Here is a 12,347-nt window from a genome sequence, read left to right as displayed (position 1 = left end):
TACCTGTGACTGTGCGTTACCTATGACCGTGTGTTACCTGTGTCTGTGTGTTACCTGTGACCGCGCGTTACCTGTGACCGCGCGTTACCTGTGTCCGTGCGTTACCTGTGTCCGTGCGCTACCTGTGTCCGCACGCTACCTGTGACCGCGCATTACCTGTGACTGTGCGTTACCTGTGTCCGTGTGTTACCTGTATACAACTGTACTCAAATTGGTCTCTTGCTGTCACTTGAACCTTCTATTTCTTGTCTCTTAGTTGTATCCAGGCCGCTGCACTTGGGTTTATGTCATCAGTAACGTATTAATCAGCATCTCTGGTAAGAATAATCTCGCACTGTGCCTGACTCTAACTCAAACTAACATGACTAAAACTAACCAACTTAAAATTTGGGAAGGGTGTGTGGGAATATGGGCCGCGATCCTCCCGCAATTGGCGGGACGGCCCGACGCCGGGGCCAAGAGCGGCGCGAGCCACTCCGCGTCGGGCTAAAAACCACCACTGGAGTTAACCAGGCGGGGGCCACAGTCTCCCGACGCTAATGATAATTAAACTACTACTGTGTTTAAAAACAAAACTTCTCGAATCGCATTTGTTTCTTTTGACAATTATTCTTCTGCGGACCTTCTGCCGCAGGGAAGAGTTTCCCTTTTACTTTAGAAAGCTCCCCATGATTGCGAACACAGTTAAATCGCTCCTTAACCATCACAACACCAGAAAACCCAATCCTGCCGACCCTCCAAAGTCCTCCTCGCATCTGGGCGCTTGTGGGAGATCTGTCCCTCAGGTTAGTCAAACAACAGCCTGACATAGTCATACTCACGGAATCATACCTTACAGACAATGTCCCGGACACCACTATCACCATTGCTGGGTCTGTCCTGTCCCACTATCACCATTGCTGGGTATGTCCTGTCCCACTATCACCATTGCTGGGCATGTCCTGTCCCACTATCACCATTGCTGGGTATGTCCTGTCCCACTAGCACCATTGCTGGGTATGTCCTGTCCCACTATCACCATTGCTGGGTATGTCCTGTCCCACTATCACCATTGCTGGGCATTTCCTGTCCCACTGTCACCATTGCTGGGTATGTCCTGTGCCACTATCACCATTGCTGGGTATGTCCTGTCCCACTATCACCATTGCTGGGCATGTCCTGTCCCACTATCACCATTGCTGGGTATGTCCTGTCCCACTATCACCATTGCTGGGTATGTCCTGTCCCACTATCACCATTGCTGGGTATGTCCTGTCCCACTATCACCATTGCTGGGCATGTCCTGTCCCACTATCACCATTGCTGGGTATGTCCTGTCCCACTATCACCATTGCTGGGTATGTGCTGTCCCACTATCACCATTGCTGGGTATGTTCTGTCCCATTATCACCATTGCTGGGCATGTCCTGTCCCACTATCACCATTGCTGGGTATGTCCTGTCCCACTATCACCATTGCTGGGCATGTCCTGTCCCACTATCACCATTGCTGGGTATGTCCTGTCCCACTATCACCATTGCTGGGTATGTCCTGTCCCACTATCACCATTGCTGCGTATGTCCTGTCCCACTATCACCATTGCTGGGTATGTCCAGTCCCACTATCACCATTGCTGTGTATGTCCTGTCCCACTATCACCATTGCTGGGTATGTCCTGTCCCACTATCACCATTGCTGGGTATGTCCTGTCCCACTAACACCATTGCTGGGCCTGTCCTGTCCCACTATCACCATTGCTGGGTATGTCCTGTCCCACTATCACCATTGCTGGGCATGTCCTGTCCCACTATCACCATTGCTGGGCATGTCCTGTCCCACTATCACCATTGCTGGGCATGTCCTGTCCCACTACCACCATTGCTGGGTATGTCCTGTCCCACTATCACCATTGCTGGGTATGTCCTGTCCCACTATCACCATTGCTGGGTATGTCCTGTCCCACTATCACCATTGCTGGGCATATCCTGTCCCACTGTCACCATTGCTGGGTATGTCCTGTCCCACTATCACCATTGCTGGGTATGTCCTGTCCCACTATCACCATTGCTGGGTATGTCCTGTCCCACTATCACCATTGCTGGGTATGTCCTGTCCCACTATCACCATTGCTGGGTATGTCCTGTCCCACTATCACCATTGCTGGGTATGTCCTGTCCCACTATCACCATTGCTGGGTATGTCCAGTCCCACTATCACCATTGCTAGGTATGTCCTGTCCCACTATCACCATTGCTGGGTATGTCCTGTCCCACTATCACCATTGCTGGGTATGTCCTGTCCCACTATCACCATTGCTGGGTATGTCCTGTCCCACTAACACCATTGCTGGGTATGTCCTGTCCCACTGTCACCATTGCTGGGCATGTCCTGTCCCACTATCACCATTGCTGGGCATGTCCTGTCCCACTATCACCATTGCTGGGTATGTCCTGTCCCCCACTGTCACCATTGCTGGGCATGTCCTGTCCCACTATCACCATTGCTGGGTATGTCCTGTCCCACTATGACCATTGCTGGGTATGTCCTGTTCCACTAGCGGGACAGATCCAGCAGAGGTGATGACAGCACAGTGGGGTACAGTCGAGAGGGGGTTGCCCTGGGAGTCCTCAACATCCAATCTGGGCCCCATGAGGTCTCAGGGCACCAGGTCAAATATGGACAAGGAAACCTCCTGCTGATTACCACATACTGCAAACCCCCCCCCCCCCCCCGCACTGATGAATCAGGACTCCTCCATGTAGAACACCACTTGGAGGAAGCACTGAGGGCGAAGAGGGTGCAAATTGAAGTCTGGGTGGGGGATTTCAATGTCCATCACAAAGAGTGGCTCTGTAGCACTCACAGACTGCGCGCTGGCAAGGACCTAGAGGACCTGCCTGCCGCAGATGCAGCTGGTCCATGACAGTATCAGTATGAGGTAACCACAGCACAGTGCTTGTGGAGACAATGCCTCGTCTTCACATTGGGGATACCCTCCATCGTGTTGTGTGGCACCACCACCGTGCCAAATGGGAAAGACTTTGAACGGGTCTAGCAACTCATGACTGGCCCATGAGCAGCAGTAGAATTGTACTCAACCACAATCTGTAATGTCATGCCTTGGCATATCTCCCACTCTACCAGGGGGAATAACCCTGGTTCACTGGAGAGTGCAGGAGGTCATGCAGGAAGGAACACCAGGCATACCTACAAATGAGGTGTCAACCTAGTGAAGCTACAATAGAGACTACTTGCAGTCCAAACAGCATAAGCTGCAAGTGACAGACAAGAGCTGAACAATCCCACAACCAATGGATCGGATCTAAGCTCTGCGGTCTAGCCGTGAATGGTGGTGGACGATTAAACAATTCACTGGGGGAGGAGGCTCCACAATATCCCCTTCCTCAATAATGGAGGAGCCCAGCTCATGAGTGCAAAAGATAAGGTTGAAGCATTTGCAATAATTTTCAGACAGAAATGCTGAGTGGATGATCTATTTCGGTCTCCTCCAGAGGTCCCCTGCATCACAGATGTCAGTCTTCATTTCGATTGACTGCATGTGATATCAATAGACGGCTGAAGGCACTGGATACTGGAAAGGCTATGGGCCCGAACAACATTTTGGCAATAGCCCTGATGATTGGTGCTCCAGAACCCGGGTTCCCCTAGCCAAGCTGTTTGAGGACAGCTACATTACTGGCATCTAACCGGCAATGTGGGAAATTGCCCAGGAATGTCCTATAGACAAGACACAGGACAATTCCAGGCTGGCAAATTACCGGACCATCTGTCTATTCGCAATCATCAGCAAAATGATGGAAGGAGTTATCAACAGTGCTATCAAGCATCACTTAGTCATAAGAACATAAGAACTAGGAACAGGAGTAGGCCATCTGGCCCCTGGAGCCTGCTCCGCCATTTAATGAGATCATGGCTGATCTTTGTGGACTCAGCTCCACTCTCCGGCCCGTACACCATATCCCCGAATCCCTTTCGTCAGCAATAACCTGCTAGCAGACGCTCAGTTTGGGTTCTGCCAAGGTTACTCAGCTCCTGACCTCACTGGAGCCTTGGTTCAATCAAGGACAAAAGAGCTGAACTCCAGAGACGAGGTGAGAGTGACTGCCCTTTGACATCAAGGCAGCATTTGACTGAGTATGGCATCAAGGAGCCAGAGCAAAACGAGTCGGTGAGAATAAGGAGGAAAACTCTCCGCTGGTTGGAGTCATACCCTGCACAAAGGAAGATAGTTGTGGTGGAGACAATCGTCTCAGCTCCAGGATATCACGGCAGGAATTTCTCAGGGTAGTGTCCCAGGCCCAGCCATCTTCAGCTGCTTCATCAATAACCTTCCTTCCATCATTAGGTTAGAAGTGGGGATGTTTGCGGATTAATGCACCATGTTCAGTATCTTCTATGACTCCTCAAATATTGAACCAGTTCATATCTAAATGCAGCAACACTTGGACAATATCCAGGCTGATAAGTGGCAAGTAACGTTTGTGCCATACATGTGCCAGGCAATGACCAACTTCAACAAGAGAGGATCTAACCATCACCTCTTGGCATTCAATGGCAATGTCATCGCTGAATCAAGCTGAAACTCTTCTTTTTCACCTTTGTTTGGGGTCGGGAGTGAGGTGAGGGGGAGGCACAGATCTGAACCTGTCTCTGAGATGCCAGTGCTGGGCAGGATTAACATAACTCGCTTGTTCTTTCAGGGAAAACGCTGCAGCTACATTCGCACAGCCTGCTGGGCTTGTATGAACAGGCCAAGAAGGAACAGAGGTCGATGGTTCACATTCCAACACACCGACTTTTACCCAGGTAAGGCTCAGACTTGCTGGTTAGGGTAATCTGAACTGAACCAAAACATTAGCTCAATGTTGACTTGTAAAATGAAGCAGGTAACCTTGGGATCAGCATATGGAGCCAAACTTCCTTCCATTTTATCCTGCATGTTCACAGATGGGTGCTCCTTGCCTGTGCACACCAGCAATGTGACCTCCACCGTTAACATCAGGGAGATTTCATGTCCATTGCCATCACCAATTTCCCTCAACCATCCCCATTTTGCAGGTCACCATCAACTAGACACTGAACTGTACCAGTCCTATAAATGCCATGGATACTAGAACAGGTCAGACAGGGGTTGGGAAATCTGCAGCAAGTGACTGATGCCCAAACCATCTCCAAGGCACAAACCAGGAAAGCGATGGAATACTCTCCATTTGCCTGCATGAGCGAATGCCAGTGGTGAAATGAGTGACTGCCCTTTACCTCAAGGCAGCATTTGATCGAGTGTGGCATCAAGTAGCCCTAGCTAAGCTGGGGTCAATAGGAACCGGGGAAAAGCTGATTAATCAGACCTGGCACAAAGGAAGACGGTTGAAGTGGTTGGAGATCAATCATCTCAGCTCCAAGACATCACTGCAGGAGTCCCTACAGGTAGTGTCCCAGGCCCAACCATCTTCCGCTGCTTCAACAGTGACCTTCCTTCCATCATAAGGTCAGAAGTGGGGATGTTTGCGGATTGCACAATGTTCAGCACCATCCACGACTCCTCAGATAATGAAACAGCCTGTGCCCCAATGCAGTAAAACCTGGACAATATCCAGATTTGGGCTGACAAGTGGCAAGTAACATTCGCGCCACACAGATCAAAGATCATAGATCATTGAATTTACAGTGCAGAAGGAGGCCATTCGGCCCATCGAGTCTCTTGGCAAGAGCACACTACCCAAGGTCAACACTTCCACCCTATCCCCATAACCCAGTAACCCCACCCAACACTAAGGGAAATTTTGGACACTGAGGGCAATTTATCACGGCCAATCCACCTAACCTGCACATCTTTGGACTGTGGGAGGAAACCGGAGCACCCGGAGGAAACCCACGCACACACGGGGAGGATGTGCAGACTCCGCACAGAGAGTGACCCAAGTCAGGAATCGAACCTGGGACCCTGGAGCTGTGAAGCAATTGTGCTATCCACAATGCTACCGTGCTGCCCGTGCTACAAGTGCCAAGCAATGACCATCTCCTACAAGACAGGATCTAACCATTGCCCCTTGCCATTAAATGGCTTTACCATCGCTAAATCCCCCACGATCAAGATCCTGGGGATTACCATTGAACAAAAACGGAACTGGACTAGCCACATAAATACTCTGGCTATCAGAGCAGGTCAAAGGCTAGGCATCTGATGGCGAGTAACTCATCTCCTAACTCCCCAAAGCCTGCCCACCATCTACAAGTCAGGAGTGTGATGGAATACTCTCCACGTGCCTGGATGAGTGCAGCTCCAACAACACTCGAGGCTGGACACCGTCCACGGCAAAAGCAGCCCGCTTGATCAATAGCCCATGCATTACCTTAAATATTCACATTCTCCACCATAAAAACAACGTGGCAGCAGTGTGTATCCTACACGTGATGTATTGGAGCAACTTGTCAAGACTTCTTTGCCAGAAACTCCACGATCTCGGCCATCTAGAAAGATGCTGGCAGAGATGCATGGGGGGGTGGTGGTCTTGCTTGCTGGCCTAGAGTTGCACCGGTGTCAGGAGGGAAGGATTCGGAAGAGCAGGAGGCCCCGGGTTGGCTACCAGCGTTCCCTCCACTTTGACGGGGCCCATACGGCCCTGGGGGACTCTTTGGGATGGAGGCAGCTCGAGTGAGCTCCAGAAGTCTCTGAGCCATCTGACGCTGACAGTCATGGAGGCTCCTCATTGTCTGCACCATGGTATTGACGGCCTCAGCGATGCTCCTCAGTGACTGGACCACGCTCTGGAATGCCTCGGCAATGTCCGCTACGTCTGGGACACGTCCCTCAGAGACTGAGACATGATGTCAGGACCCTTAGCCATGAGCGTCACCGACTGAGTCATGCCTTGGACACCACCACTCAAGACTCGGGCAGCATGGTAGCACAGTGGTTAGCACTGCTGCCTCACCGTGCCAGGAACCCAGGTTCGATTTGGATTATTAGTCCAGTGGCAACACCATTAGACCAACCCCTACCCTGGTGAATGTGTTTCCTGGCATTGACGGATCAGGAGGTCTCCAAGTTTGATTGCTGGTCGGAGGCAGGATGAAAGGTTGCCACTCTTCACACTCTCAGGACCCCCAAACAGAAAGGGTGTGTGTAGACATCAGGTAAGTACAGAATCGAGCATGATTGTACTGCCTCCTGATGCTTGTCTAGTCTCCCATGCACTCAAGATAGTTTCTTTCAACACATTCAACTGGATTCTTCTTTTCATTGTTTTGTTTAGCGCCACTAATAGAGGGAACACAGACAAGGAAGGAGCAGGAGCGCAGGGATGTGTCATGGGCAAGGCTAGGATTAACCATGGAATAATATTGTTGTGTCTAGACATGTTTCTGTCTGTCTTCTGCAGGAAGAATGCAATAACCAGTAAGATTCCAGACACAAAAGGCTGTAGAAAATGTTCTGTTGGTGAGTAAATTAGATAGCATGCGCCTCTAGCTCATCCCTCATATGACTACCTACCCCTCACTCAACATCCAAATCACCAGCCACCTCATCCTCTAAACCCAGATCCGCAACATTTCCCTCAACTCACGAAAACCTCAGTCAACACCCCACACTCGTATTCATATATCCCACACCCCTCACTGTAACACTCTGATATATCCCACCCTCTCACTATAACACTCTGGTATACCCCACACCGCTCACTGTAACACTCTGATATACCCCACACCCCTCACTGTAACACTCTGATATACCTCACACCCCTCACTGTAACACTCTGATATATCCCACACCCCTCACTGTAACACTCTGATATATCCCACCCACTCACTGTAACACTCTGATGTATCCCACCCCCTCACTGTAACACTCTGATATATCCCACACCCCTCACTGTAACACTCTGATATATCCCACCCCCTCACTGTAACACTCTGATATATCCCACCCCCTCACTGTAACACTCTGATATATCCCACACCCCTCACTGTAACACTCTGATATACCTCACACCCCTCACTGTAACACTCTGATATATCCCACCCCCTCACTGTAACACTCTGGTATACCCCACACCCCTCACTGTAACACTCTGATATGTCCCAGACCCCTCACTTTAACACTCTGATATATCCCACACCATTCACTGTAACACTCTGATAGATCCCACCCCCTCACTGTAACACTCTAATATATCCCACCCCCTCACTATAACACTCTGATATATCCTACACCCCTCACTGTAAATCTCTGATTTATCCCACACCCCTCACTGTGACACTCTGATATATCCCACACCCCTCACTGTGACACTCTGATATATCCCACACACCTCACTGTAACACTCTGATATCGCCCACACCCTTCACTGTAACACTCTGATATACCCCACACCCCTCACTGTAACACTCTGATATACCCCACACCCCTCACTGTAACACTCTTATATACCCCTCACTGTAATACTCTGATATACCCCCCACCCCCCACTGTAACACTCTGATATCGCCCACACCCCTCACTGTAAGACTCTGATATACCCCACACCCCTCACTGTAACACTCTTATATACCCCTCACTGTAATACTCTGATATACCCCACACCCCTCACTGTAACACTGATATCGCCCACACACCTCACAGTGACACTCTGATATACGCCAGACCCCTCACTGTAACACTCTGATATATCCCACACCCCTCACTGTAACACTCTGATATCGCCCACACACCTCACAGTGACACTCTGATATACCCCACACACCCTCACTGTAACACTCTGATATACCCCACACCCCCTCACTGTAACACTCTGATATACCCCACACCCACTCACAGTAACACTCTGATATACCCCACACCACTCACTGTAACACTCTGATATACCCCACGCCCCTCACTGTAACACTCTGATATCGCCCACACACCTCACAGTGACGCTCTGATATATCCCACACCCCTCACTGTAACACTCTGATATACCCCACACCCCTCACTGTAACACTCTGATATACCCCACACCCCTCAATGTAAAACTCTGATATACCCCACACCCCTCACTGTAACACTCTGATATACCCCACATCCCTCATTGTAACATTCTGATATATCCCACACACGTCACTGTGACATTCGATATATCCCACGCTGTGACACTCTGATATGTCCCACGCTGTAACACTCTGATATATCCCAGACCCCTCACTGTAACACTCTGATATATCCCACGCTGTAACACTCTGATATATCCCAGACCCCTCAATGTAACATTCTGATGTATCCCACGCTGTAATACTGATATGTCCCACACCCCTCACTGTAACATTCTGATACGTTCCACACCCCTCAATTTAATATTCGGAAATATCCCACACCCATCACTGTAACACTCTGATATGTCCCACACCCATCACTGTAACTTTCTGATATATCCCACACCCATCACTGTAACACTCTGATATATCCCACACCCCTCACTGTAACACTCTGATATACCCCACACCCCTCACTGTAACACTCATATACCCCAGACCCCTCACTGTAGCACTCTGATATACCCCACACCCCTCACTGTAACACTCTGATCTACCCCACATCTCTCCCTGTAACATTCTGATATACCCCACACCCCTCACTGTAACACTCTGATAGACCCCACACCCCTCACTGTAACACTCTGGTATACCCCACACCCCTCACTGTAACACTCTGATATATCCCACCCCCTCACTGTAACACTCTGGTATACCCCACACCCCTCACTGTAACACTCTGATATATCCCAGACCCCTCACTGTAACACTCTGATATATCCCACACCCCTCACTGTAACACTCTGATATATCCCACCCCCTCACTGTAACACTCTAATATATCCCACCCCCTCACTATAACACTCTGATATATCCCACCCCCTCACTATAACACTCTGATATATCCTACACCCCTCACTGTAAAACTCTGATTTATCCCACACCCCTCACTGTGACACTCTGATATATCCCACACCCCTCACTGTAACACTCTGATATACCCCACACTGTAATACTCTGATATACCCCACACCCCTCACTGTAACACTCTGATATCGCCCACACACCTCACTGTAACACTCTGATATACCCCACACCCCTCACTGTAACACTCTGATATACCCCACACCCCTCACTGTAACACTCTGATATACCCCACACCCCTCACTGTAACACTCTTATATACCCCTCACTGTAATACTCTGATATACCCCCCACTGTAACACTCTGATATCGCCCACACCCCTCACTGTAACACTCTGATATACCCCACACCCCTCACTGTAACACTCTTATATACCCCTCACTGTAATACTCTGATATACCCCACACTGTAATACTCTGATATACCCCACACCCCTCACTGTAACACTCTGATATCGCCCACACCCCTCACTGTAACACTCTGATATATCCCAGACCCCTCACTGTAACACTCTGATATATCCCACACCCCTCACTGTAACACTCTGATATATCCCACCCCCTCACTGTAACACTCTAATATATCCCACCCCCTCACTGTAACACTCTGATATATCCCACCCCCTCACTATAACACTCTGATATATCCTACACCCCTCACTGTAAAACTCTGATTTATCCCACACCCCTCACTGTGACACTCTGATATATCCCACACCCCTCACTGTAACACTCTGATGTACCCCACACTGTAATACTCTGATATACCCCACACCCCTTACTGTAACACTCTGATATCGCCCACACACCTCACTGTAACACTCTGATATACCCCACACCCCTCACTGTAACACTCTGATATACCCCACACCCCTCACTGTAACACTCTGATATACCCCACACCCCTCCCTGTAACACTCTTATATACCCCTCACTGTAATACTCTGATATACCCCCCACCCCCCACTGTAACACTCTGATATCGCCCACACCCCTCACTGTAACACTCTGATATACCCCACACCCCTCACTGTAACACTCTTATATACCCCTCACTGCAGTACTCTGATATACCCCACACCCCTCACTGTAACACTCTGATATCGCCCACACACCTCACAGTGACACTCTGATATACGCCAGACCCCTCACTGTAACACTCTGATATATCCCACACCCCTCACTGTAACACTCTGATATCGCCCACACACCTCACAGTGACACTCTGATATACCCCACACCCCCTCACTGTAACACTCTGATATACCCCACACCCCCTCACTGTAACACTCTGATATACCCCACACCCACTCACAGTAACACTCTGATATACCCCACACCACTCACTGTAACACTCTGATATACCCCACACCCCTCACTGTAACACTCATATACCCCAGACCCCTCACTGTAGCACTCTGATATACCCCACACCCCTCACTGTAACACTCTGATCTACCCCACATCTCTCCCTGTAACATTCTGATATACCCCACACCCCTCACTGTAACACTCTGATAGACCCCACACCCCTCACTGTAACACTCTGGTATACCCCACACCCCTCACTGTAACACTCTGATATATCCCACCCCCTCACTGTAACACTCTGGTATACCCCACACCCCTCACTGTAACACTCTGATATATCCCAGACCCCTCACTGTAACACTCTGATATATCCCACACCCCTCACTGTAACACTCTGATATATCCCACCCCCTCACTGTAACACTCTAATATATCCCACCCCCTCACTATAACACTCTGATATATCCCACCCCCTCACTATAACACTCTGATATATCCTACACCCCTCACTGTAAAACTCTGATTTATCCCACACCCCTCACTGTGACACTCTGATATATCCCACACCCCTCACTGTAACACTCTGATATCGCCCACACTCCTCACTGTAACACTCTGATATATCCCAGACCCCTCACTGTAACACTCTGATATATCCCACACCCCTCACTGTAACACTCTGATATATCCCACCCCCTCACTGTAACACTCTAATATATCCCACCCCCTCACTATAACACTCTGATATATCCCACCCCCTCACTATAACACTCTGATATATCCTACACCCCTCACTGTAAAACTCTGATTTATCACACACCCCTCACTGTGACACTCTGATATATCCCACACCCCTCACTGTAACACTCTGATATACCCCACACTGTAATACTCTGATATACCCCACACCCCTTACTGTAACACTCTGATATCGCCCACACACCTCACTGTAACACTCTGATATACCCCACACCCCTCACTGTAACACTCTGATATACCCCACACCCCTCACTGTAACACTCTGATATACCCCACACCCCTCCCTGTAACACTCTTATATACCCCTCACTGTAATACTCTGATATACCCCCACCCCCCAC

At 49.5% G+C, this 12,347-nt stretch overlaps 1 protein-coding gene across 1 annotated transcript in view; it reads left to right on the top strand.

The window, feature by feature from the left end:
• LOC140402404 (mitogen-activated protein kinase kinase kinase kinase 5-like) overlaps positions 1-12,347 on the top strand; it is a 211,746-nt gene that overhangs the window by 172,180 nt on the left and 27,219 nt on the right. The window contains exons 23-25 of the mRNA XM_072490159.1: positions 257-317; positions 4,701-4,806; positions 7,383-7,441. Coding sequence (XP_072346260.1) covers positions 257-317; positions 4,701-4,806; positions 7,383-7,441 — 226 coding nt within the window. The remainder of the gene's footprint in view (positions 1-256; positions 318-4,700; positions 4,807-7,382; positions 7,442-12,347) is intronic.

This window comes from Scyliorhinus torazame, chromosome 25, assembly GCF_047496885.1.
Source record: "Scyliorhinus torazame isolate Kashiwa2021f chromosome 25, sScyTor2.1, whole genome shotgun sequence".
Taxonomy (NCBI): domain Eukaryota; kingdom Metazoa; phylum Chordata; class Chondrichthyes; order Carcharhiniformes; family Scyliorhinidae; genus Scyliorhinus; species Scyliorhinus torazame.
Note: the sequence above shows the minus strand (reverse complement) of the source record. Positions and strands in the feature narration are given on the sequence as shown.